General features: G+C 39.8%; 2 protein-coding genes across 2 annotated transcripts; both read left to right on the top strand.

The window, feature by feature from the left end:
- Positions 1-136: 136 nt before the first annotated feature.
- Positions 137-18,579, top strand: esyt1b (extended synaptotagmin-like protein 1b). Its single transcript, XM_031747953.2, has 52 exons — positions 137-819; positions 1,854-1,895; positions 2,811-2,945; positions 3,057-3,130; positions 3,223-3,295; positions 3,462-3,551; positions 3,716-3,771; positions 4,366-4,486; positions 4,577-4,753; positions 4,974-5,056; positions 5,242-5,290; positions 5,385-5,474; positions 5,586-5,681; positions 6,174-6,245; positions 6,331-6,417; positions 6,515-6,664; positions 6,814-6,915; positions 7,020-7,196; positions 7,478-7,563; positions 7,646-7,694; positions 7,814-7,903; positions 7,991-8,086; positions 8,185-8,256; positions 8,353-8,439; positions 8,531-8,677; positions 9,130-9,236; positions 9,326-9,503; positions 9,605-9,778; positions 9,865-9,947; positions 10,197-10,245; positions 10,335-10,424; positions 10,529-10,624; positions 10,967-11,038; positions 11,461-11,547; positions 11,671-11,817; positions 11,898-12,034; positions 12,386-12,494; positions 12,580-12,674; positions 12,840-12,975; positions 13,796-13,972; positions 14,069-14,151; positions 14,462-14,510; positions 14,628-14,717; positions 14,894-14,989; positions 15,085-15,156; positions 15,252-15,338; positions 15,476-15,622; positions 15,704-15,852; positions 16,797-16,928; positions 17,020-17,122; positions 17,355-17,404; positions 17,549-18,579. Exons 1-52 carry the CDS (start codon positions 457-459, stop codon positions 17,574-17,576), a joined length of 5,487 nt encoding a protein of 1,828 aa, XP_031603813.1. The 5' UTR covers positions 137-456; the 3' UTR covers positions 17,577-18,579.
- A 557-nt stretch (positions 18,580-19,136) lies between these two features.
- Positions 19,137-27,848, top strand: LOC116326632. Its single transcript, XM_031747980.2, has 8 exons — positions 19,137-19,423; positions 19,699-19,750; positions 20,232-20,427; positions 20,554-20,720; positions 20,825-22,579; positions 25,927-27,045; positions 27,169-27,386; positions 27,480-27,848. The coding sequence occupies exons 2-8, from the start codon at positions 19,712-19,714 to the stop codon at positions 27,547-27,549; spliced, it is 3,564 nt and encodes a 1,187-aa protein (XP_031603840.2). The 5' UTR covers positions 19,137-19,423; positions 19,699-19,711; the 3' UTR covers positions 27,550-27,848.

Genomic DNA, 27,848 nt, shown 5'->3' with positions numbered 1-27,848 from the left:
CAAATAAATACCCTTTTTTCGGATAATTTGATTATAAAAAAAAAACTTCTGAACTTCTACATAATGCTGCAGTAATAACAGTGACTGGGTAGTCTGACGCAGCAAGCAGTCAAAAACGCCTTTTTAGTGGGCGTGTTTTCATCCAGCTAACGGTACTGGGTGAGCAGCAGCGATCGGGGACTTCTCCGAGATCAATCAATACCACCGATCCAATCCAGCGATCGCAATCACATTTTATTGTAGTCCGTATAAGATGCAACACTCGCGAACGGCGAATTAGCGGCGGTGCTCGTAAAGCTGACGCGCAGCAGCAGTGCGTTTGTTCAGACAGTGGCTCGCACTAGTCATGAAACCGCAGATTAAGTGTTAGGGAAGTTCGATCACCGTTTTCAAGATAGCAAATATCATTCAGCGAACAGCTTTGTGGTACTTTAGTGGTTTTAGAAGATAACCATAATGCAGAGCGACAAGCCGGAGCCGAGCGAATCCAAGGGCGCCGAGTGTCCGAGCTCAGGCGACCGCGAGAAGAAAGCCCTGAGTAACGTGGAGGCAGAAACTGAAAAACCCAAGGGGATAAGTGCAGTCGCGGTACTCTGGACCTTTGGGAAATGCCTGGGTGCTTTGCTCCCCGTCTACCTTGCCGGATACTATCGGGTCAGCACCAGCCTGCTGGTGTTCGGCATGATGATCTACACGGGATGGAAACATGCCCGAGAAGCCAAGGAGACGCGCCTCAAGTCAGCCATAAAGCTGCTCGACAACGAGCAAGAGTACACATCCACGAGAGTGTCCAAAATCAAGCGAGACCTTCCTGCATGGGTAAGACATGAATGTAGCTGATGGTCTGAGAGCATATTAAACTTTCTGCTGCTGCACTGTCTCCCCCTTAGCCCACTTTGACCTAGAGTAACCTTACATTACACAAATCAAGCAAAGCCTGGCACTGGACATGCAATCACAATACCACTACAGAGGCTACTGTAGGGTGTAATGAGTATTTTTGAGTGATTTATCCCCAACCAGTACTTATTATTTGCTGCAATGGAACTATATGCATCACAGCCTATTATAGCCTTGAAAAACTTTGCTGAACCGTTGCTCTTTAGCTCCTCAATGGAGTATGATGTTTTGCAGAACTCTTTGTCCCTTTTCCTTTCATACAAAGACACTTCCTAAATTCATTGCACACGTGTTTCATTTTAAAACGAAACATGTCTAAAAGCACACAGGGAGATTGTTGCTTCAAAAACAGCTCCAAAAACACTCAAACCGTCTAATCAAAACTGAATGGAGAATGTGTGAGGACACTAGACCTGCAGTCTATAGTACATCTTTGCAGTAATTGTAGACAGAATGCAAATTCAGAAACCCACATGTGCCTCTGTCATGTAGGAGTATCTGGCCACACCCAAGTGAGGTTCTGTGGGTTCCTGTTTCAGGAGTGATTAAAATGATTGCGTGCATAACCAGACAGAATGCATCTCCTCACTGAAGGGTTCAAAACAGATTTCTCAATGTTGTCATGTGGCAATGCTTTGTCTGAGAGAAACCTATGAAATATACATGGGGGGAAACACTCCAAGCACTTATATTGCAAAGTATCTTCACAAATGACTTACAAGGCTTAATGTGTAATAGCCACATCATTTAAAGTGATCTTTTTATACAACATTCATCCATATTATGTTGTGTTTTTGAAAAGCCTTTTCCAGTCCGAACCCTCAGGGATAGAGCACTGTTGTGATATCAGCTGCCGGTCATCTGTGAATGAATCATTTCCCTTTCCTCTTGTTTGTTTATCTGTTTCTATACACAGTTTAAGTGTGTTCCTGCCCTCTGTTTCTGTCCTTCAGGTAAACTTTCCGGATGTTGAGAAGGTTGAATGGCTGAATAAGGTAAAACATCAGCGAGTTCCTCTTTTTCTTCATGATTTTATTGTACAGCTGTCCATTTTCCCTCAAGCTCAGCAAACACACGCCGTTCAACAGCCCAGCTGTAGTGTTGATTGACACTTAGTGTGTGCTCGCTGATAAATACTGTTGCTACCTTAGTAGAAAAAAGGCCACACCCCCACCATTGTGGCCACTCTGTCTGTACTGCAGAGGGGAGGCCCAGTGCCAGACATCCCACTCAACATTTCCATTTCATTGCAGCCTAGTGGGCTCACAGGAAAGGGGAGGAGCCACATAGCTCCCCAAACTAAAAAAAACCCTGCAGCCCCACCCCCATCTCCTTCTAGCTCTTCTAGCCTAGAGAAAGTAAGGCCTCTAATACAGACATAAAGAAATAAAAAGCATTCGAGATAGCAGGATCACAAGACGTAAGCGTTAGAAAGCCGACAAAGCAGAGGTTTGAGACTGCTTACTGGAGGGGAGGTCAGCAGATTGCTTTACTGCTCATGCTTCATGCGCCATAAGAGCAGGCAGCTGATGACTCATTCTCCACTTATGCCAGACTCTAACCAACTGTGGGGTTTTTGTTTTTTTCACAAAGTCAGAGGCACGCAAGCAAACTGTGCTCTGTTTTTAGATTCTTTCTCATTGACAATAGTATGAAGACTGCACAGGTTTACATAGCGGTATTAATATTGTGCAAAAAGAACCACATCTAGACCACAGATGTCATACTGCATGTTGTGACCCCAAACAAGAACACTAACAGCTGAGGAGGTTTAGTACACTCCAGCTGTCTCTGTCATTCTTTCTGGTATTTCAAACAGAAGGCAGAAGTTTACTTGAAGCAGTCGTCTCTGTTATGTTTATGAAAGATAAAAGCATCGTATTAAAGCATGTGCTTGATATCCTGGCCAGGTCCTGCAGCAGGTGTGGCCCTTTGTCGGCCAGTACCTGGAGAAGCTGCTGGTAGAAACCATCGCTCCTTCTATCCGAGCCTCAAGCAGCCACCTCCAGACCCTCAGCTTCACCAAGGTGGACATGGGGGACAAGGTGACGACACTGAGAGTTTAAACAATGCTATGGATTTGCTGCAAAGATCCACACAAGAGATGCATGATGGAGTTATACTGTTCAAACAAATGTGCTTTATGTTTGCTTTAGGCCATGAAGGTTGTAGGGATCAAGGCACACACAGAAAATGACAAGGGACAAGTCCTGCTGGATCTGTATATTAGGTGACTTTTTACCCTTTTGCTTTTTACTCTCTCTTTATTGGAATGTTTCCTGGGTGCTCATATTGGTGACATTTTTTTGCGTATATCTTCAGCTATGTTGGCAACGTGGAGATCAATGTTGAAGTGAAACGGTACTTCTGCAAAGCTGGAGTCAAAGGCATACAGGTTTGTCTTCTTATGCAGGCTACAAACTACTTTGTGGTGACATTAGTATTAGTCATGTAAAGCTTTTAAATGCCAATCTAAAGATCCAGAATTCAGTAAAATACAAAGAAAATCTGCCTTTCTTTATTTAGTGATAATTGGCCTTTCTGTTTCTTTTTTGCTTCAGCTACATGGGATGATGCGAGTGATCCTTGAGCCTCTGATTGGAGATGTGCCCATTGTGGGTGCAGTCTCTATGTTTTTCATCCGTCGGCCTGTAGGTCAATTTATATTTGCAATTCACCTCCATTAGTCCTTCTCTTGTTGCACCTTCCAACCCCCATCCCTGTCAATAACACGTGTCCTATAGTCTTGTATGCTATTGGTTTGCTATCAGTCCTTATAGATTGCTCTACACAGTTCCTTCTTATCTCTTCCCAGAAACTAGACATCAATTGGACTGGACTGACTAATTTGTTGGACATTCCTGGACTGAAGTGAGTCATGCTGAAAAAATCTTGCTTTACACATTATTAATAACCATAGCCTTTAAAGGGAGCCAAGTCTGCTTGTTTCCAACTAAATGTTTCCAACACCATGTACACTATTCAAGCTTTGCATGATCATGATTCACAGTTAAAAATAATCCCTACTCATCCTATGCAGTGATTTTGTAAAGCCCCACAGTTTAGCTTTAGCTCCCTTCCCTTCTGCAAATTCAAGGCAAATTTCTCCTAATTGAATGCCCTTCATAAACAGACAAGTGGACGGGGCTTCTGCCCTCATAGGCAGAGCTGCTTGCAAGAGATGAACATTTTAGTGATGTGAGCTTGACATCATACAGAACCAAGATCCTGATCAAGATCGTTTGGCTCAGAGGAATTACCTGCACATAGGCTGACTTCATTGTTTGAAACTTCTGTCATATTTAAGATGTGCATGCAACATTAGCAGTATATTTATAAGAGAAACTAAAGAAAGTACAACATCTCCCTTTAAAAATGTCATTTTATAATTTACTTTTATTGTACAATGAAAATTAAATGATTTTTAGTGCTGCCACTGAAATATTACTCTGTTCTATGTTTTAGTGTCATGTCAGACAGCATGATTATGGATGCTATCGCCTCCTTCTTGGTGCTGCCCAACCGCCTGGTTGTCCCGCTGGTTCCTGGCCTGCATGTGGCCCAGCTACGCTCTCCTTTGCCCAGGGTAAGGCCTGAAGATTCATCTGCACATTCAGACTACAATTGTACTTCAAGCTTTAAAACACTAGTATATGAACCTCTTCTCCTCTCTCAGGGTGTTGTACGCATCCACCTACTGGAGGCACAGAAACTAGCAGCCAAGGACAACTATGTGAAAGGGGTCATGGCAGGCTTGTCTGATCCCTACGCCATATTAAGGGTGGGACCTCAGACCTTCACCTCCAAACACATTGACAACACAGACGCCCCCAAGTGGGGGGAAATGTATGAGGTGAGGAGAAAGGTTTTTTGTTTTCTTTGTAAATCATCAGCACGTAAAGGTCTGGGAAAATATTGTCTTTCACACATCATTTCACTTTGTTCTGTATTTGAGGGCTTATACTGATATGTCAGTCACTGGCATTGTCCATTTTCATTCACGAGGCTGCAGATAGCTTCCATACAAGCCCCTTTGTCAGTCGTCATGTCCTTATGTGTGTGCCTTACATCAGGTTATTGTCCATGAAGTACCTGGTCAAGAGTTGGAGGTTGAGGTATATGACAAAGACCCAGACAAGGATGATTTCTTGGGCAGGTACATATGCATAATTCATGTCCTGGTTGAATCTCATGTTGTCACCTTTCATTTGTCACCTGTATGAACGGTGGGGAAAAGTACTTCGAATGTACAGAGTCTCCTTTCTGTTCTGTTGATCATTGAAATTGCACTGCTGTATTTTGTCTTTAATCCTTCTTGTCTTGCACTCCTCCTCCCTATAGGACCAAATTGGATTTGGGCATTGTGAAGAAATCCATAGTTGTCAATGATGTAAGTGAGCAGTTTTCTTTTTTATCTTTGCCACACTGTGGATGATTTTTTTAATCATAAGACGGTGAAAGTATGTCTGAATGCGTCTTCCCAGTGGTTCACTCTGAAGGACACAGATTCTGGACGGGTTCACTTCAGGCTAGAGTGGTTGAGTTTGCTGCCAAGCACTGATCAACTAGAGCAGGTCTGAGCGTCTAATTTTCACTGATGATCATCTTTTTGTGCATCATTGAGGAGACTTGTGTTTGTTGTCAAACAATTACACTAAAAGAAATGTTGTAAAATCATCATCTAGGTCCTGAAGAGAAACGAGAGCATCACCAACAAGAATGCTGATCTCCCTTCTTCAGCCATCTTGGTTATCTATTTGGATAAGGCTGAAGCGCTTCCTGTGAGTCAAATAAGTGTGCATTCTGTGCCCACATTCGTGCACAGCTCAGAGCTGCTTCCTGTGTGTGGTGAAACTGAGCTGTAACTGCTATTTGTTTCGCATTCCACAACTTACCACAAGAAACCCAGTTTAATCTGTTCCACTGTTGATGAACATGGGTAACTCTATCCAAAACTGTTACACACTTTTCAGACTCCTTAATTTTGTCATAAATTTTAAATGAAAAACAAAGTTACAGAAGCTTTGGAAGAAAACCCCCCAGCTTATTGTTTTTTCCCTTTGCAAACTTAGACTTCCTGATTGTGCCATGCAGCACGGTGCTTCATTTCAGTTATTTGTGCAGTTGCTATGGTAGCCATGCACACACTTTCATTGTGACTGACCTCATGTTCTTATAATAGTAGATAAATCTATTTGTTGTGCTGCTCTTGGTTACAGAATGTCAGTGTCTTACTCTGTATTCATATCTGTCCGCAACTGTGTATGTTTTAGATGAAGAAGGGAAATAAAGAGCCCAATCCCATGGTGCAGTTATCTGTGAAGGACGTCACTAGAGAGAGCAAGGTACATCTCCCGGGAAAGCCATTTAAAATTCTCTTGATATGTTTTATTTTTTTGTCATATGCACATTTTTCCATCTTCTCTTTAGACTTGTTACACAACCATTAATCCGGAGTTTGAAGAAGCTTTTACCTTCTTCATCCACGATCCTCGCAACCAGGACATAGACATTCAGGTAGTAGATGATGAGATTATGTACCATTTACTATGCACTAAAACTCATCTTTGATAATCTGATGGGTGATGGTGTTAAATTGTCTTTTCTTCATTAGGTGAAGGATGCTGACCGTGTGCAGACGCTGGGAAACCTGACCATCCCGTTGTCTCGTCTCTTATCAAATTCCAATCTTTCTCTGGATCAATGGTTCCAGTTGGAAAACTCTGGATCAGCCAGTCGCATCTATCTCAATGCGATCCTCAGGGTAAACGGGACTAAGACCTGTAATCCTGCACTGTTATAATGTCTAATAAACACACTAACAAAAAAAGTGGATTATAGGAAGTAATTAATTCCAAATTCAATTAAGATTTTTTGTCTTTCTGCTTCTCCTTTTTCCCCATTTCACCAAAGGTCCTGTGGTTAGATGAAGAGCGCATTCCATCTGATGTGTCCTCGAGCTTATCCCAACAGCTCCCACAGCAGACCTCTTCCCATCCTAGCTTCGCTACAGAGGTAATACAGTCCAGTTATTTAGTTTTTTTCCTTGATGGCTCTTAGCATCTTGGTAGTATTTTTTTATTATTATTTTAAAATTTAAAATGCAAATTTTATTTCAGGGACTGCTGAGAATTCACCTGTTGGCAGGTCAGAATCTTGTTCCCAAAGATAACCTGATGGGAGGCATGGTGAAAGGCAAGAGTGACCCCTATGTCAAGATCAGCATTGGGGGTGAAACATTCACAAGCGAAGTCATCAAAGGCAATCTTAACCCCACCTGGAACGAGATGTACGAGGTAAGAAACTGTAAAATTGTGGTGACATTTTAAAGCATGATCTGCGCTTTTGTGTGAAAGTGAGTAAGGAATTTGATTTCAAGATAAGTGCTTTACATCAAATAAAAACAACAAACAAGAAAACAGAGAATCAGACAAAATAAAATGAAATTAAATCTAAATTCGATTTTAGAAAGATGAGTCTTCACCTGCTTTTTGATTGAGTACACTGAGTTTATTTAGTTTCAGTGTAATTAGTTGAAGAGGGTCCTTTGAGATGTTTAACTTGGTTTGCCCCTCAGGTGATTTTAACCCAGCTTCCAGGCCAGGACCTGCATGTGGAGGTCTTTGATAAAGACATGGACATGAAGGATGACTTCATGGGCAGGTAACTACATTTAAATCAAGCATCACATATGCTTATTAGCATCTACACGATCTATTCTAATCTTGTATGTGTTGACATGCAGGCTGAAGATCAGTCTAAAGGACCTCATTGATGCTCAGTACACTGATCAGGTGGGCATATGCTACAGTGTTACAGACACATATGACATTTTAGAAAAATTGAATTTTACTCTAAAATTACTTAATTAAAGATAGTTCAGACATTATAATGATTTCTCTTTATTTTTCAGTGGTACACGCTCAGTGATGTGAAGTCTGGTCGCGTACACCTGATACTGGAATGGGTTCCAACAGCCTCAGAGTCAGACAGATTGGACCAGGTCAGTAATATCGAAACAAACGACGAATTAATGAACACTTTGTGCTGAGCTTGATTTATATTCTGCGCTTGTTTCCTGCATCTTTAGGTTCTTCAGTTCTATTCCCAACAGTCCTACAAGAACAAGGCAGTTCCCTCGGCAGGCCTGCTGTTTCTGTTTGTCGAGCAGGCAGATGGATTGTCAGTAAGTCTTTTAGTACTGCTTTAAAGGACAGACTGTAGAACTAGGAGCTGACCTTTGGACTCCAAATAAATATTCCCGACTGTTCTCTCTTCCTGCAGGTGAAGAAGAGTGGAAAAGATCCAAAAGTAGGAGCAGAGTTGACTCTTGGAGCAACATCTCGAAAAACTACAGTAAGACTCCAGCCCTCATCCTGATACTTCTGCTTCTCTTCCAGTACTAAGATTGCCAAAGTACTCTATGTGTTGATTCTTTTGTCTCTTCTTAAGGTGTGTGAACGTACAACTTCACCTCAGTGGAGTGAGGCATTCTGCTTCCTGGTTCGTGACCCCAGAGAGGATATTCTTCTTGTTAAGGTCAGATGATTCAGTGTATTTTAAAACTTATCCTCATGTAAACAGATCTCTCATATAGAACTTGTTAACACCAAACGTTGTGTTTTTCCAGCTCTCCCACAGCTGGACCCTACCCATGGGCTCTGTGGTTATTCCTATTCGAGAGCTGCTCTCTGAACCACAGCTGGTCCTGGACCAGTGGTTCCATCTGGATGGAGCCTCACCTGAGAGCCAGATTCTTTTGAGAGCTGAACTCAAGGTGTGTCAGTCTCTGTCAATTCTTCAGTTCAGCTTTTTTTATTGTTTGTTTTTGGTTTTTTTGTTATCTTCTAAATCAAGCATAGTTGTAGTTTAAGTGAGCCACAGCGTCAAGCTCAGCCGCAATCCCAACATATCAGTTGATCTCAGTGCCAGTCTGCATTTTCTGAGGGCTCAGCTGGCATCTTTCTACACGCCCAACTGGAAAACCTCATATAGGACACACTATATGAGCCGCTTTAGTTGTGGAACCCCTGCAAGCTGCTTTGCAACCCACCTCCACTCCAGCTCCTAGTATCCTGGTGTGTGTGACATGTCGTTGCCTGCTCTATGCTCTCGCTGTTATTCTTGCTGTTGTGCCCTCTGCCCTAATGAAATTAGTTTTTGCAATGGGTGTGACAACTATGTAATAAATTACATAGTTAATTTAGAACAATGGACATTTAATTACAGATGCTGATTCCAAGCAAATGTCCTGTTCCCGCTGATAAAACTAAGGCAACTGCGGTGCCAGATCCTTCTCCCGCTAAGCAGAAACTGGAGACAGACAAAACACTCAAGTGAGATTATTTATTCAGTAAAGTCTATTTCTGTTTAGCCATCAGATTTCCCTCTAAACATGGCTTATTTCTAATCGCTGTGTTTTTAGGTCGAGCTCAGTAGACACTCCTCCTGTGGAGACTATTGTCTCTTCGGTGACTTCGCATGAAGATGCCGATGCCAAAAAACCTGCAGCTGATTTGATTCAAGATGAGATGGAAGAATCACCAAGTCCTGCCATAACACAGCCCCCTCATACTTCCCCAGACATCAGCTTTGCCAGTGAGGTAACATCACAACACACCTACAGAAGCAGATACAAGAAGCAGGGCACGACAAAATCCTGTTTGTTAAAAAGCAGCATGGATGAAAATATCCCCCCCTGTAGGGTCTGCTGAGGATCATCCTGCTGGAGGCCCAGAGTCTTGTTGCCAAAGATAAAGTGATGGGTATAGCAAAAGGCAAGAGTGACCCTTACGCCAAGATCAGTGTCGGAGAATTCAGTTTTAAGAGCAACGTGATCAAGGAAAACCTCGACCCGGTCTGGAATGAGATGTATGAGGTGTGTTTGAGGGGCTGCATAAAATCAGAAGACCTGTTATCACCTAACATCTGTGACTTTGACTAAACTTGTTTACGCTCTCTAAGGTGGTTTTGAAGCCTCAGTCAGGACAGGAAATGCAAGTGGAGCTGTATGATAAAGACATGGATAAAGATGACTTCCTGGGCAGGTAAGGGCTAATGTCGAGGTCTCCACTTGTTCAGAACTGAGTCAGAGGCGCCAAATCACACAAAGATATCTACCTGAGCATAGCGATGGTAAACAAATGTCTATACTGGCAAAAACATTGTAAGTCCACCATGAGGTGATGTTTATCACAGTGCATCAGTAAAAAATAGTGTTTCTAAATGCAGAATAGTTGAAACAGTATTGTTAAGGACTTTTGCATAATGTGCATAATCTTCTTTGTTGTGACTAGATTCAAAATCAGTGTGGCAGACATAATCAGCTCCCAGTACTTGGACCAGGTGGGTATTTTATATATCTTCTTCCGAAATGTGTGTACGCTTGGTGCATTTATAGACTGTAATCCAATGATTGAGCACCTCTGTTTCAGTGGTACACCTTGAATGATGTAAAGTCCGGCCGTGTCCGTCTGATCCTGGAGTGGGTTCCAACAGTGTCCCATAATAACAGCCTAGACCAAGTTAGTGCATGTTTTTGTACACAAACAAAATGCTCCTACTTTGATTCACTGTGCACATCGGTGCTGAGTCACTAATGTATTTTTTATTTGATTCTTCACTGCAGGTAATGCGTCTGCTGTCTCTCCAGTCTTACCAGAACAAGGCTGTTCCCTGTGCAGCACTCCTTTTTGTTTATGTGGACAGAGCGCACTCATTGCCTGTGAGTCCCTTACAATTTGGCACAGTGAGAATCGCTATAATAGACAGTTTCATTATGAGTTCCTTTACTGGTATAAAGTGAAAAATTGCCACTTTTAACTAGTAACACTTTACTAAAAAGGAAAGACTGAATAAAAGCTGATGAATGACAGTCATTGTTGGATTTTATGACGTGATTCAGAAATGTTTGATATTTTTTAAGAAAGTGTTGGATCTCATAATTACGGAGAATAATGTCTGTTGGGATAAACTCTGACCACCCTTGAATTGGAGAAGTTAAGAAAATAGATGAAAAGAATTCAAACTATTCATGTAATCTAATCTTTTTTCTTTCTGTGTACAGTTCAAAAAAAGTGGAAAGGAGCCCAAGGCTGGAGCTGAGCTGGTGTTTGGTAACACAGTCCACAAAACTAAGGTATGAAATTAATAATACGTGCACAGAGACACATTTTTTGGCCAGTTTAGGGCTTATTCTCACTGTCACAGCTATTGATCTATAATATTATAATTGTTTAGATATTTATTCTTGAGCATTTATTGAAAGTAACTGTGAGGCAGACAGGAAATATTGAGAGAGTAGGAGAATGACATCCAGCTAATGCTCCATCTGGGAACTCCCCATTCTGGGCAGTTGAGCTCATGGGGTATGTGCTGGATCCCCCAGTCTATATTTTTTATCAGCATCTTCTTCATTTACTTAATCTGATGTCATGGTAAAGTCTCTATCACAGCTTCCTGATAACTAATTTACTGTTTCTGGGAATAAACAGATGATTTTCCTTTTTTTTTTAAGGAGAAATAATTTATTATCATTCTTTATCCATTTTCTGTCTGAAGGTGTGCGATCGCACCAGAGCTCCTCAGTGGAATGAAGGATTCTTCTTCAAGGTGCACAATCCCAAAGAGGAGATGCTCATCATAAAGGTAAATGTACTAACTTTGTTATAGTCCAATACACACTACAATACAACAGCATTTAAAGTCTGGCTGCTGCCATCATCATCTCAAGTTCTGACTGATATCATAAATGTGTCCTTGTCTGTGTAGCTCTCCAGTGCATGGGACCAGCCAATGGGATCTCTGGTAGTTCCTGTGAGACAGCTCCTCTCTGAACCACAGCTGGTCCTGGACCAGTGGATGCCTCTGGATGGAGCCTTACCTGAAAGCGAGCTCCTCCTGAGGGCTGAGCTCAAGGTATGAAGACATGCACACCCTACATTAGTGCTACTGTTAATGACTTCAAGAAACCCCAACTGGAAATGTGTCGTTAACAGATTCTTAACTCGAGGATGGCTGAAGTTCCACGGCCGACTGTGACCGCAGTAAAGAAAGAGGACACCAGCACCCCCACAGAAAAGGCATCCGCAGCAGCTGGCAAGGAGGAAAAAAGTTCAGAGATGCCAACACACAAGTGAGTCATTTATGTGTGAAATCTATGATCTAATGTTGGAGCTAATGCTGCTGTACCCGAGACTGTAGTCTTATTCAGAAACAGTTAAAACCAAAGTTAGAAGTGCTGCTGAGGAAAATAAGCAGTACATACACTTTTAAACTTAAACAAGCTTAAGAAATGGAAGATGTTAAGTGTGCTCCCTGTTGGTGAGTGAAGGTATAGGAGAGTAAACGCGCTCCTTGAAGTCATATCTCACTTAAGTGTAAAGACATAGACTAGGACTGCACAGGACACAGGATTCAGATGGTTTTATGTCTGACAAGCTTTATTGCAGACTTTCATGTTTTTTAAGAATAATGTTGCTCTTAGGTCTGTTGCAGTATCAAACCAGCCTAAAGAACCTGAAGCAAATCCTGCAACTGCTAAAGAGATGGCTCCTCACGTTGAACCAGCACATGACCCATCCCCTCCTGCTGCAGTGAGTCACGTCACACAATAGTCAGTTGTTACTCTGCCCCAGATGTCTGTTTTCGTCTTCATAACATTAATGTAATTTTGCTCAGCTTGTGGACAAACCAGCAGATGCAGAAGAGCACCGCACACAGCCCCACACAGCAGACAGAGGAGACTTTGAATCACAGAAAAAGCAAACAGAGGGGTGAGCTCCATGTGACAGCAAACACAACTATATTGTTCTTTCAGTTTTTCATATTTTTTGTCATGTTTGCCTCAAACAAACAGAATTTGGACAAAAAAAAATAACGAGAAAAAAAAAAAAAATTTCTTCTGCTTTTTCTGTGTTTGGATATGAATGAATTGCCAGTTTGGGCAATCTTGCTCACGCCACAGTGGCAGGTCTTCCCACTGACACTAAAAAGCCAGAAGTGGTTCCTGAAATCCCCAAACCTGCTCAGGTTCTTCCACCACACACAACCCCGAGCCAGGGCTTTGCTCAAGAGGTGGGTGTAGTTCTGTCTTTGTTATCAGCATGCAAAGGAAAGCGGTATTGTGTAATTTGCTTTTGATTTCATATATACATATTCAGATCATTAACACTTAGAAAAGCAGTGTGTTGTAACACACAGGCCCCCTTCCCACCCCCTGCCTAAATTTATCTTGATGATTTTGTAGCAGTATCAGTCGAGGAAACCCGATGAAGGTCTTTAGACATTCGAATGTTTTGAAATGCAGGGCTCCATTAAGCCTGTGATTTTTCATTAACTCACATTAGACAATGTCTTCCCAGCGATTCCATTTGTCCCCAGATATTCCGTGGTGATGATTAAATAAATGGATGCTGCTGGGATTCAACTTATCATGTGGCTTTCTAAACAGCCCCTCGTGTCTCTTTCCAAACAGCAGCATTTCCTTTCTTCCTCTTGCTGTTTTACTTTAAGCTCTACTAGAATGGCTCCCCCTGCTGTTTTGGTTTATCTTATTTGTAGAATATTGAACTTCTGCCTATGAACCTGCGTCATACCAGCTTCAAGGAAGGATGTATAATGTAGGATGCTCTTAATGATGGATCCTTTGCTAATTTGAACAAGAAAAACAGGTTTTCATTAAGTAGTTAACCATCAATCAAAGATTTGTTTATCTCTAAAGATTTATCTATGAAAGTGACAGAAGAAGCAAGAAATTCCTGTTTTCCAGTCATTTGTGGGAAGGACAGAAATGATCTGGATCACACTGAAATCTATACAGACTTAATAAATCCAATGAACGTATGCTCTGTTCTGTGGTACTTCCTGTATAACACTTGCAGTCTTCATGCTGTAGGGGCTCCTGAGGATTCACCTGCTGGAGGCCCAGAATCTGGTTGCAAAGGATAACCTGATGGGGGGCATGGTGAAGGGCAAGAGCGATCCCTATGTCAAGATCAACGTAGGCGAGGTCACATTCAAGAGCCATGTTATCAAGGAGAATCTAAACCCAACATGGAACGAAATGTATGAGGTAAGCTGTTTATGGTTGTTGTTCATTATCTGAGCTTTGATTTGCCTAAAGTATGTTTTTTTTAAATGAATGTTTGCTTCTCTTACTTTTGAACAGGTCGTTTTGAATGGGCACAGCATCCAGGAGATCAAGTTTGAAGCATTTGATAAGGATATAGATTCTGATGACTTCCTAGGAAGGTGTGTTTCCTGCAATATAGCTTTTGATCTGCACTGTGTTAACTAAAAAATAATTAGCTCGAGCTATGGAAAATGAAAGATAACATATTTTTGTTTTATTTAAAACACATTTCCACCTGCATAAAAGGAATTGAGAATACAATTTAAATTATTGTTATTAATCCAGTATTGACTGCTTTTTTCACAAAGCCTGTCTCCGATGTCATTAAAACTGCTGACATCTGGAAGTCAGCCTGAAGTAAACATGGTTTTATTATGTGAACTTAAACCCTTATTGTTGTTAATCATTTGCCTGTATTTGTGTTCACAGATTCAGTATTAAGCTAAATGAGGTCATAGGATCACAGTACACAGATCAGGTTAGTCACTCACGCCAACCTTCAGCCACACCCTGTCTGTTTTAACTCAGCGTTGCCTGTTTTCCTCATACAAAGGGTGTTGCCATGCTTCTCTAACAGAAACTGTCTCTGTTGCAGTGGTACACTCTGAAGGATGTGAAATCTGGACGAGTTCACTTGATACTGGAGTGGGTTCCTGCAGTGTCAAACACAGCCAGACTGGAGCAGGTGGGCCCCGCACCGTGTTAATAAACTCACTCAATTCGGCCTCACTCTGTTCATTTAAGCATGGAGTGATATGCCTCTGGCCTCCTAGAATGCTGTTTAGCAACATAGCGCCACACGAGGTATATTCACTTTGCAAAAAAATCACCTGACCTAACTTGCTGTGCTCCATGCCACAGGTGCTGCAGCTTCAGTCTCTCCAGACTTTTAAGAACAAAGCTGTCCCTGCTGCAGCTCTGCTCTTTGTCCATATAGACAGAGCACATTCATTATCTGTAAGTCACCCGCAGTTTATTGACACACTGTGCGCAAGTTGACAGAAACGGTCCCACGTGTTGTGTAACTTGAATGCCTCTCTTTTGCTTCATAGTTGAAGAAGAGCGGAAAAGAACCAAAAGCCGGAGCTGAGCTTGTTCTGGGTGAAACAGCCCACAAAACCAAAGTGAGGCTCTTTCTCTCATGCTGCTCTGCAACTCGGTGTGATAATTGCTTTTTTTACTGCTATATTAATCTTATCATGTCATCACACTTTATCAGCTCTGTGACCGCTGTACCAGTCCTCAGTGGAATGAGTCTTTCTACTTTGTGGTCCATGATCCTAAGCATCAGATGCTTGTGGTGAAAGTAAGATATTTATCTACATCTGTTTTTAAATTTTGCGATACTCCTTGCATTCATTTGTGTGTACAGATTTAGTTTGCTTATATGTAAGAGTACTAATATTGGGGTGATTTTCATTCTCACTGTCTTTTGCATCGCAGTTGTCGAGTGGCTGGGACCAGCCAATGGGATCTCTGGTGGTTCCTGTCAAGAATCTGCTTGCAGAGCCACAGCTGGTTCAGGATCAGTGGTTCCATCTGGATGGAGCATCACCTGAAAGTCAAATCCTGCTTAGGGCTGAACTCAAGGTGATAACATCTGACAGATAAAAGCAAATGACTGGACTTGTTACTGCACCCTCTTACTGTTATCCTGGATGTGTTTTATAGATACTGGCATCCAAAATGACGGATTTGATTGGTGCAGGGACTTTGCCCTGTGCTGCTTCTGGGTGCGGTTCTGGAAACGGGCAGGTGAAGCTGTCACTTTCATACGCCTCGCAAGAGAGAAAGCTCATTGTCATCGTTCACGCCTGCAGGTGTGTCAAACAAAACATTTAAATCGCACGAGTGCTGCATATGAATATTATGCGTCTGAGGCTGTGTTAAAGGAAGGTGTTTGTAATATTCTAACACAAACTCATCATAACTTCATCATAAACTTACCATGTTTCTGTGTGGGGTCAAAAACAGGTCATAAAAGAAATTCATGTTTATTTTCACCAACTTTATACTCACAGAAAGATCATTTTGAATTCATTTTGCACATCTTCTGATGTGGCTGTACGAAAACTGAATTCAGCACATGATGGAAACACACCTGAGTCCATCAGAAATGTCTGTATATTGTTGCATTCAAAAACATTCTGCTCTGCATTTCTGTTGGCCTCTAACAATTTAGGAAAAACCCACAAACAGGGAAATTATTCATGATAACTCAAAGAATATTTCATGCTATGTTGACTGCTCCATATATTGAAGAAGGAACTGTATTGCTCTAACATACTGGGACTCAGTGACTAAATGAAAAATAATATGTCTCCATTATATGATATGACACCCTTTTTGCACAAACTGTGAGACCGCTAATTTTATAGGCTAATGCTTTATGTTCATTTAACAGATGCTAGATTTTAACAGAGTTATCCAGGGTATGAATGATCTAAATGGTAGCAGATTTTCTGTTAGGTAGAAAATATATTCATAGACATTGTGGGCTTTACCAATAGACACACAATGAAGCATCTTTAGGAAATGCACCCCCTGTCCAGTGGACACTTGGAGTGAGAGCTGCAACTTATACGTGGTTTCTGAGTTTCTCATGTTTGTTGTACTTTTGCTTTTGAAGTTGACTGTTCATGAACAACTCAAACATCAAAGTGCTCCCACCTCTGCTGGCATGTCTTAAAACATTTTTACAGTTAACTTTTATTCATCATTGCTGTATTTCATTTTTATATTGTTTATTTTTTTATCCACACAGAGGTCTGTTGTCGCAACATAAGGATGGTGTGGACAGCTACGTCTCCCTCATGCTGCTGCCAGATAAAAGCAAGGCCACTAAGAAAAAAACAGGAGTGAAGAAGAGAGACCTCAACCCCGAATTTAATGAAAGGTTGCACTACCTTTTCTTCTTCTTTGTAGGTTTTGTTATCCCTAAAGATCTGACTTAGTGTTGTAATAATCTTTTTGTACTTTTTTTAAAGGTTTGAGTATGATCTGCCTAAGGACGAGATAAGATTCAGACGCCTCAGTGTTTCAGTGAAAAATAACTCCTCTTCATTCAGAAGCCGAGACGTCATTGGACAGGTCAGACTGAAATCGTATTTGTAGCTCTTCCTGCATCTGTTACATGGCTTTAAATATACTGCCAAACAGCACACTGAGATTCATTTGGGTCCAATCTCCTCACTGTGCTCTAGTTGGTAGCGTAAATTTCATTCATTCTATAAATTTGTTTTATCTTTTCCCTCTGAAATGCTGTGAATACAGGCAGAAACTGTGTTTATGCAGATGCTGACATGACATTCCCATTCTTTAGGTGCAGCTCGAGTTGGCTGAGGTGAACCTCTTGTCTGGTGTCACAGAATGGTGAGCAGAAGAGATCTGGTTTCATCCAGACTGTATTTACATTTATTCAAATGTTCAAGCTTGATGGTCATTATTTCTGATCATTTTTATTGATCATCAGTAACTCTTATTATCATTCAATGTCTGTTCCACCTCATCTTCCAGGTTCACTCTGAAGGATGAAGCTGAATAGAAGTCGCTGCTTGCTGATGCCGTAGTACAGCGATGAAAACGTCCTCATTCAAATCCTGCTGCTGCTAATCACACCGATGCCTTCTCCTCTGTACTTCTGCACACAGTGCCAGCATGGCAGCCTTACCTGTATCCACCCAGCTCACTGTGTTATAGCATCTAGTATAGAAGTGCACAGCTCTCGTATTCACATACAACCACATACATACAACTCACCAAAGATAAGTAGAAAGAAGCAGCTAAGTTAAAAAAGGTGTAAGTAAGTTATGATTGAAAATTATATGAAGAAATTGAATTTAAAGACTGAACAGAGAAAGTGATGGATGAAGTGGCCTGAAGGTGTCATGTTATATTTTATTGCTTTGTTTGCTCCTTGTTGCTGTGAGACTGTTTTAAATCTTGTTTGAAGTGCAGCAACATTATAGCTTTTAGTTGATTTTCATGTATCACTCATGAATATTAATGCCATTTCAGTATTTTAATCTTGTTTTGTTTACCAGCTTAAGGTGGATTTTTTTTATATTTCACTTTGCCACACAGCTTTTGAGAGTGCCTTTGGAAATAGTTTTTGTATGGTTATTTTTTTACAGCTAAGGATGTGTTACACATATTTCCCCAGTTATGGTTTAATTTGTGTATATTTGCAAAGGTCATTGATCAGGTGGGAAAATGTTTGTGGAAAGATGGCAACAAAAATAAACTGATTTTGCACAGCTCACATTTCTGCAGAACAAAAGACTGTTTCTGTATAAATTTGTTACCTTTTGTACTTTGCTCTTTTTATTTTTGAATTGCTTTCTTATTGCTTATTTACTGCGGGTGTGCTGTACACGAAAAGCTCTGACTCTTCTGAGTCTAAAAAAGAAATGTTTTTGCAAACTTGAGTTCAGAATATAAAGAATGAAAGGATGTGTGTAAAGCTAGAAAAAACAAATTCCCAGTTCATATAAAAAACTGTCAAAACCATGTACAGCAAGTAGGAACAAATAGAATCGTGAATTTTATTATTTCTATTTTGTAACAGTTTTATTTTGTGAATATTTGTGATACAATTTCTACTGAATTTTTGTTATTCTGTTTGATATATAAAAGAGTTATTGTAGGCACAGTCAGTACACTAGTCTTAGGGTGGCCTGGTCAAAGTCAGGACTTAAATCTAATTGAAATACTTTGACATTTTCTTAAACGGGTTGCCCATGCTTGAAAACCCTCCAGTGTGGCTGAATTGTAATAATTTTGCAAAGAAGAATGAGAATGAGCCTCCACAGCAATGTGAAAGACTCATGGTCGATGGTAGTTCACAAGTGTGTCACAACCAGTAATAAGGTTTAGGGAGTAATTCATTTTTCATATATGGTCAGGTAGGTTAAAAAAAAACTTAATAAATGAAATCATGATTTAAAAACAGAATTTTTGTATAAACTCAGGTTCTCTTTGCCTAATACGAAAATGTGTTTGGTGATCTAAAACATGTCAGTGTGACAAATATGAAAACAAACAAAACAACAAGTAACCAGGAAGGGAGCATATACTTTTTCACTATACTTTACACCACCTCACACACAGAGAGATACACATACATACAATGGCAGGCATTTAACACACCATATTTCACATCAATTGTAAACTTTATCTGAAATATCTAGCGAATAATAAGCAAGTCAAACATAAACAGATAGTTTATTTCCACAGCCATTTTAACTGAGCCAACGGATTTTATTTGTGCAGCAAAAGAAAAAAAACATTAAAAATTTGGCGCGATCACCGTGACGCTGCTCTTGTTGTGGAGGCAGAACGGTTTCGCTTTCATTTATCAGCAAAAGTCACTTTTTAAAGTAGCCAGCAAAGGTAAGTGGAAGCTTCATATTTACGAGCAGTAAATGTGATTCAGTAAGCACAATGTGTAACATAACGTTAAATTAAATATGACGGATAAAAAAAAAAATATTTGCATTAAGGAAATGAAGTGAAGAGATAAAAACGCTTCTCAGTACGCCATTTTGAACAATGGCCTACTGAGAAAATGTTTTTTAAAATTCACCAGATAAAGAACTTTTGAATGTTTGAATAAAAACGTAATTTTGTTTCGTGGGCCTAAGCTGTTTGTTTGGTGTGTTTTGAAGGGAAAAAGTCACAATGTCAGCGAATGTCTATGAAGCTGAGCGCATGAAAGTCGTAAGTTGCAGAAACCACGGCTATGAACCAGCCAACCAACACTGCATCAGACTGAAAAATAGTTTTAAAAGGAGCACTGGCATTAAACATGATCAATACATTTTCACAGTGACTTGCTACAATAGAAGACATACAATAGTTAAGAAAAACAGCATTTCGACACATTGATTTTCTTTTATAGTTACAAATACTTTCCTCCCTTACGGTTTTATAGTAAACTACTAACAGTCGGTAACATCCAACATATATTGATACAACTGTATTTAGTCTATCTAGAGTTTTAAGATGACAACGTGACAATTTTGAAATTATGATAAAAGTAGTTAATCTCACATTATTTATATATACTATATATATGAGAAATGCACACTAAAACATTTATGTTTACAATGTTAGAAAGATCTAAGCTTGTTTAAATAAATTAAAAATGAAAATTAAATTAAATTAAAAATCTTAGTGTTTTATTATGTTTCTATCACAGGATGATGAAGAAGTTCTATTTGTTCTCTCACTGAAGTGGATAAATCCTAAAGAACCACAAAAAGTGAAGAGGCTAGAGACTAGTCTAGAGAAAATGCTTCAGTCTTGGTTCAACAAATGCAAACATAAGGTGGACTGTTCAGTGGAAAGGACTTTAAAAGATGGCCGTGTTGTGGTAAAGACTAAACCAGCTCCAGGTGCAGTATAGTCTTTCTTAACTTATTCAATAAAACCTTACTGAATTATTCAGTAAAAGTATATTTTGACTTAATTCAGTATATTTATATTGGTTTTAGAAAAGAGTTCATTTTTTGTCTTTTAAGCCCTGGCTGATCTTCAGAAACTGAATAACCAAACACTAACTGGGAGGGATGGACAATCAGTCACCATAACATCCATCAGTCTCACACTGTCATCTCCACAGCTCGATACACAAGTACCAGAGGATGCTTTAATGAACCTTTCTGCATCTCTGCAAGAGTTACAAACGGTATGTACGATGTGATAAAGCATCAAAAAATGGAACAGAAATGTTATATGCCATTCCATTAAATGTACTGTACTGTATGTGTGATGTACTGTATTTTTTAACAGGAACGGGTTCAAAAAAGTGAACAAAGTAATGCCCCTAGAGAAGAGGTGCACTCTTGTTCCGTCCCAGTGGATGATTTCTGGTATGTGAACCACATGTACGAAGAGGAAATGAAACGTATAGAGAAAGTGACTGAAGTTAAAATCAAGGCAGATGTGAAGGTGAGATTTGAAGTCGACCAAAAACATGGGAGACCAGACGGTGCTCTTGATGAGTTTGCAAACCCTGTCCAGAAAAGCTTAGCTGAATCCAGTGGCTCAGTTATTCCTCTCAAGTTCATAGATCCAGATCACTGGAGCAAAGTACTGAAAACCATCCAGGAAAAGGAAAGTGAGCTTTTGGTTACTCTGACTTCTGATGTAATGACTGTGCGTGGGCCAGGACAAAGTCAAGATGTTATCAGTAAGTGCTTATATGCAGATGCAATGCAGACAACAAATACACATGGTTCTCTTGCTCAATTTTTTGACCAAGTTCAGCTGGGGGAACAGAGTAGCACAGTTTCTGCAGGTGAAGAAATGCACTCTTGTTCCGTCCCAGTGGGTCATTTCTGGTATGTGAACCACATGTATGAAGAGGAAATGAAACGTATAGAGAAAAAGAATGAAGTTAAAATCATGACAGATGTGAAGGTGAGATTTGAAGTAGACCAAAAATATGGGAGACCAGACGGTGCTCTCGATGAGTTTGCAAACCTTGTCCAGAAAAGCTTAGCTGAATCCAGTGGCTCAGTTATTCCTCTCAAGTTCATAGATCCAGATCACTGGAGCAAAGTACTGAAAACCATCCAGAAAAAGGAAAGTAAGCTTTTGGTTACTCTGACTTCTGATGTAATGACTGTACGTGGGCCAACACAAAGTCAAGATGTTATCAGTAAGTGCTTATATGGAGATGCAATGCAGACAACAAATACACATGGTTCTCTTGCTCAATTTTTTGACCAAGTTCAGGTGGGGAAACAGAGTAGCACAGTTTCTACATTGGAAGAGATGTGCACTTGTTCCGTCCCAGTGGGTCATTTCTGGTATGTGAACCACATGTATGAAGAGGAATTGAAACGTATAGAGAAAAAGAATGAAGTTAAAATCATGGCAGATGTGAAGGTGAGATTTGAAGTAGACCAAAAACATGGGAGCCCAGATGGAGCTCTAAATGAGTTTGCAAACCTTGTCCAGAAAAGCTTAGTTGAATCCAGTGGCTCAGTTATTCCTCTCAAGTTCAGAGATCCAGATCAGTGGAGTAACGTACTGAAAACCATCCAGAAAAAGAAAAACAAGCTTTTGGTTACTCTGACCTCTGAAACAATGACTGTACGTGGGCCAACACAAAGTCAAGAGGCTATCAGAAAGTTCTTAAATGCAGATACACATCAGAAAAGAAACACAGATGCTTCTCATGAACAGAATGAAAGAGAGACTCAAGACACATCACTGGAGATTGACATGACCACCAAAGACCATCTCATGCATATGGGACTAACAATGGAGGAGAGCTACTGGAAGGTGATGATTACCTCTTACAGTGAGAAGGTAGCAAAGATCAAAGATAAGTTTAATGTGGACTTGAAAGAATCAGACATTGGTCAAGGCAAAGTCAATGTCAAAGCTGTATACAAGAGAGATGAAGGAAATGCCTCCATGGAGAGCCATGCTGTCAGAGAGCTTCTTTATTTGTATCAGAGAACTGCCACATCTCCCATGAACATCTCCCAGTCCAATACTGCTACTGAAATGTGGGGTTGGTCATGGCCATGGCTGTAATCTTAATTTAGTGCTTAAATCTTGTGTTATGTGCATGCCTACAATGGAATTGATATATTTCATAATTTTACCATGTATCTTTGAATTATGCCTTGAAAAAATTGTTTTTTTCAATTTTTTCTTAAACAAAAAGTAAACAAGCGTTGCATGTTTGTTTGTGTGAAATGGCTTTACTTTTATTTTGTGTCTCCATACTTTTTAACACAACAATCCATAATGCATAAATATTAGATTTAGACTTACTGTAATGCAAATGTGAAATACTGTATATTAAAGGATCTTTCTCACCGCATGTTGAATCTGCATAATAAGATTTCATTTATCTGTAACTGCAAAGAATCGAGGATCATTTTTAGGATGGGAGCACAATGTTCAACACATTTTTTTTAAGTGGTGGCAGAAATGCTCATTTATAAAAGTACAAACACAACACCAGAAATTCTCTATAGCAAGTTAAACTTGTGCAGAATTAGTAAGATATTATCATAAAATGTTTTTGATTTACACTAAAGAAAATCTCAAACAGAACATTTCAGTGTATTCTGAATGATACATTTTAGCTGTCGCATGAGTTATCATCCAGTATAGTAGGTACAGTAGATATTTATCACAACTGAGCTTACACGAACTGAACTGGGAACCTATATCTATGTATACATATATATACATATATATATGTTATTGATAAGAGGTCTGTTTGTTCAGTTAAGATGACTGTGGATACTAAACTTCATTTCCAGAAAAGGACACTAATATATATGTGTGTGTATATATATATGTATGTGTGTGTGTAAATATATATATATATATATATATATACATAGATAGATAGATAGATAGATAGATAGATAGATAGATAGATAGATAGATAGATAGATAGATAGATAGATAGATAGCGAGAGGGAGAGAGATAGAGAGATACAGTGTTGGGAAGGTTACTTTCAAAATGTATTCCACTACAGATTACAGAATACATGCCCCAAAATGAATACGTTATTTTGTAACGTATTCCGTTACGTTGCTCAATGAGAGTAACGTATTCTGAATACTTTGGATTACTTAATATATTATCATGCTTTTTACAGCTACATGAATGTACTATTGCTGTGTGACTTATTACTATTACTGAAGGTTACTCGCCATACCAATACCAACTAGATTTTAAAATCTTTATATAAAATGAATAACAGTAGGGTGGACATTAGGTGAGGCTGCACTTTTTGTAACGATCTCACATAGAAAACTATTCCGCGCGTGTATAAAACAGGTTTGCGGTTCCGAGCCGTAGTAAAGGGACCTCTGGCTAATACGTCAGGTTCCATGTTGGGCTCATAGCTGGAAACTAGCTGTACTTTGTTGTCTGGGTCAACTTTGCTAGCGACAGACAGAGAGAGGCGTTGACAGGCTGCTCCAATGGAACTTATTGTTTCGGAGGAAAACATGAACACAGTGTACAGTCGAGTTTTAATAGCTTACTTAGAACTGGGCTCACCGGGCACTGTTTTTGGCTGCAGTGGTTATTATTATATTTACATCCTTCCATCTCCTGTTTCCGGTCGGTGACAATTCGTACTTGCTCACAGACACATAACGGGTACGGCAGTCCATTCTCCCTGCAGCACGGACTACACAGCCCATGAGGCTACATTCTTTAGGGCTATGCCTGTAACACTCTGCCTACAGCCTTCATATTAAATAATTTTTTGAATAATAATTTTGACAAGTATTTCTTCATGTAATTATGCGGGTGCAAGTAGAGGTGACATGGGCTGCGAGATTTAGATACAGGCATTAGAGCCTTTTAATACGTGTTTTGTTTGGGTTTTGTTTGAAGTTACCAAAAATAGAGAGGGGACAGCCTAACATATGAAACAGGAAAAGACCGCCGTGTAATCCATTTATTTCAACAAAGTAACTGTATTCTGATTACCACCTTTTTAAACGGTAACTGTAACGGAATACAGTTACTCATATTTGTATTCCGTTACTCCCCAACACTGTATATTCATATATATTAGTGTCCTTTTCTGGAAATGAAGTTTAGTATCCACAGTCATCTTAACTGAACAAACAGACCTCTTATAAACAACAGAGGACACCGTCCCAAATGACAGAGGCGCACTTGCGTGTTGGAGCGTTACCGTGGAGCTGTAAGGTTTCAGTTTCGTTTATGAGGAAAAAACAGTTTAAGTTAACGAGGCAGGGGTAAGTCTAATGTGGAGTAAAGTGATTTTCAAGATAAATTTCTGTTCAGATGATACATAAAACGTGTTATATAAAGTTGTGGTTGTTACAGGTTTGGTTAAAATGTAAGACATTAGAAAACTGGAAAGTGAAGTGCAACCAGGAGTGTAGCTCTGAAGGCTAGGTGGAGAATTGCTGGTTGTTTGAGTGCAACACACTGTTGTCATGTCGTCTGTGTTTGATGTGTTTTGAAGGAAGAAGATCAAAATCTGAAAGATGAACTGGGAAGAGCCCATGGAGACTTACGACTTGAACCAAGTACGTAAAATAACACTGAATCAGAAGAAAATAATATTGTTACAGGAACTTTGGTGTTAAGACAATCATTAAATATCCAGAGTGCTAATCTTCAGTATGTGTAGTGTATTTTATTTTACTTTTGACACCACACGTTGATTGATTTTTATATGCTTGAATGCCTTTCTTCATTATTATAGGCGCAGGATTATTGTGTAAACCTTCCCCCACCTTTGCCAGATCCACAAACTGTATGTGCTGCGTAGTAAATCATTAAAAAATAAATATTAATGTCTGCTATAGAATTAAATTATGTACTGTGATTTTAACAGGAGCACATTCAACTAGGGAAGCAGACATGGGCGTAACTTTGTGCTTAACATTGCAGGGGTCAAGATCTCTGTCTAAATAAATAAATAAATCTGGGTAAATTCCCACATGATTAAACATGCAACTATTTTGCTGGTAACAACTGAGTAAAGAAAATCAACAGCCTATTTATGCAAGATAATTCATAATTTTATTGTGGGGGTTATATTGGCTGGGTCTGATTATTGGGGGGGGGTCATAACCCCCCTAACCCCCCTGGAAATTACACCCCTGGAAGCAGAGTAACAGAGGTTCTGCTGGAGCACAGATGGGAGTTTCTTTCATGTCAGAGCTACAAAATGTATGCACCGTGCCATTAATCAAACACATTAATATTAAAATTAAAATAAACTATGTGATCTTTTAATGAATTAGAATAATTTTTAAAACCAGGACCAAGTTCAGCTTGGAAACAGAGTAGCACAGTTTCTTGTGTTTGTTTTTTAATTTTACATTAAAAAACAAGCTGCTGATATGTACTCTATTTTTCACAGGAACATGTTAAACCACGAAAACGGAGTAAGGCAGGTTCTGCAGCTGAAGAGGAGATGCGCTCTTGTTCTGTCCCAGTGGGTCATTTTTGGTATGTGAACCACATGTACAAGGAAGAAATGAAACGTATTGAGAAAGAGAACGGAGTTAAAATTGAAGCGGAGTTAAAGTTGAAATTTCAAGTAGACAAAAAACATGGGAGCCCAGACAATGCTCTAAAAGAGTTTGAAAACCTCATGCAGAACAGTATAACTGAATCCAGTGGCTCAGTTATTCCTCTCAAGTTCATTGATCCAGATCAGTGGAGAGATGCGCTGAAAACCATCCAGAAAAGTAAAAAGAAACTTTTGGTTACTCTGACCTGTGAAACAATGACTGTGCAAGGACCAAGACATAGTCAAGATGTCATCAGTAAGTCGTTATTTGGAGATACAGTGCAGCATACAAACACTCGTGCTTTTCTTGAAGAGTATGAGAAAAAGAATCTAGACACATCACTGAAGACTGACAGGACCACCAAAGACTTGTGGCCGATGACTACCTTTTGCAACAAGGAAGTAGACAGGATCAAAGCTGGGTTTAATGTGGAAATCAAAGAATCAGACATTAATCAAGGAAAAGTCGGTGTGAAAACTTTACACAAACAAGATGAAGGACACTCCTTCATGAAGGACTGCAGTCTCAAATCTGCTTTCCAACCATACTGGATGGCTCACTGTGACTTACTGATGAAGACAAACTGCATTTCTCAATCAGAGGGGGCCTCTAATGACCCTGTGTCGAATGGCCAATCAGCAAACAGGAAGCACAACACTGACCGACCAACTGACAGTGGGACAACAGCAGGTGACCAAAAGGATGAAAGGTGTCCTATATGTTTGGATAAATTCAAAAATAAGAAACAGCTCAAGTGTAAAGATGAATTTTGTGAAGACTGCCTGAGACAAGCACTGGAGGCGAATGGGCCCATCTGTCCTGTATGCAGAGTTGTCTTTGGTAAGATAATCGGAGACCAACCAGATGGAAGAATGTCACACCAGACATCACCCTCTTCCCTCCCTGGATACTCAGACTGTGGCACCATAGTTATCAACTATGTGATTCCAAGTGGAATACAGACGGTAAATGACAATTTTATTTGAATGCCTATGTCCCTGTTTAAAACATAAAACATGATTGCGTTTTCATTTTGTGGTTTTATATATATTTTTCTAATATTGTTTACTTTACATTCTGCTTTTTAGGCAAAACATCCCAATCCTGGACAGCTCTACTCAGGTATTCATAGAACAGCATGTCTTCCAGACAACAAAGAGGGCAATGAAGTGCTGCAACTGCTGAAAAGAGCATTTCAGCAGAGGCTCATTTTTACTGTTGGGACATCCAGAACAACTGGACTGGACAACCAGGTGACCTGGAATGACATTCCCCACAAAACATCCACGTCAGGAGGACCAGATCGGTAGAGTAGCCTGTTTTCTTGCTTTTGTTCTTTTTCAGTGTTTACTATAATAAAATACTAGATATTAAACCCGGATATATTCTGTTTCCACAGCTTTGGGTATCCTGACCCTGAGTACCTGAGCAGAGTCAAAGAGGAGTTAAAGGCCAAAGGCATTGAGTGAAGTCTTTGATACAAAGTGCAGGTGGATTAGAAAGAGTTTAAAAACAAGATGACTCTTTAAACAGACACTGAAATTCAAACGTTTCAAATGATCAGTAAAGGCTAGAATTCACTTTTTTCATAAGCTACATATATTATCTTCAAATACTAAATGATGATTTTTTTTGAGGATTGCCAAAGTTTTCATCATGTAACAATATAAAATGTAGATTTGCATAAACACATAGACTTATATAATCTCATGTCTACAGTGTTGATGGTCTGACTTGCTGTTTGCCTAATAAATGATTAAATCCTCCA

Source organism: Oreochromis aureus, linkage group 5 (genome assembly GCF_013358895.1).
Source record: "Oreochromis aureus strain Israel breed Guangdong linkage group 5, ZZ_aureus, whole genome shotgun sequence".
Classification (NCBI taxonomy): Eukaryota; Metazoa; Chordata; class Actinopteri; order Cichliformes; family Cichlidae; genus Oreochromis; species Oreochromis aureus.
This window is presented reverse-complemented; position numbering and strand designations above follow the sequence as displayed.

Coding starts and splice junctions, on each gene's coding strand:
- esyt1b (XM_031747953.2), top strand. CDS start 457: ATGCAGAGCGACAAGCCGGAGCCGAGCGAATCCAAGGGCGCCGAGTGT. Junction 9,504..9,604: donor ACATCAGCTTTGCCAGTGAG/GTAACATCACAA, acceptor CCCCCCCTGTAG/GGTCTGCTGAGGATCATCCT. Junction 13,973..14,068: donor CATGGAACGAAATGTATGAG/GTAAGCTGTTTA, acceptor ACTTTTGAACAG/GTCGTTTTGAATGGGCACAG.
- LOC116326632 (XM_031747980.2), top strand. CDS start 19,712: ATGTCAGCGAATGTCTATGAAGCTGAGCGCATGAAAGTC. Junction 20,721..20,824: donor CTCTGCAAGAGTTACAAACG/GTATGTACGATG, acceptor ATTTTTTAACAG/GAACGGGTTCAAAAAAGTGA. Junction 27,046..27,168: donor TTCCAAGTGGAATACAGACG/GTAAATGACAAT, acceptor TCTGCTTTTTAG/GCAAAACATCCCAATCCTGG.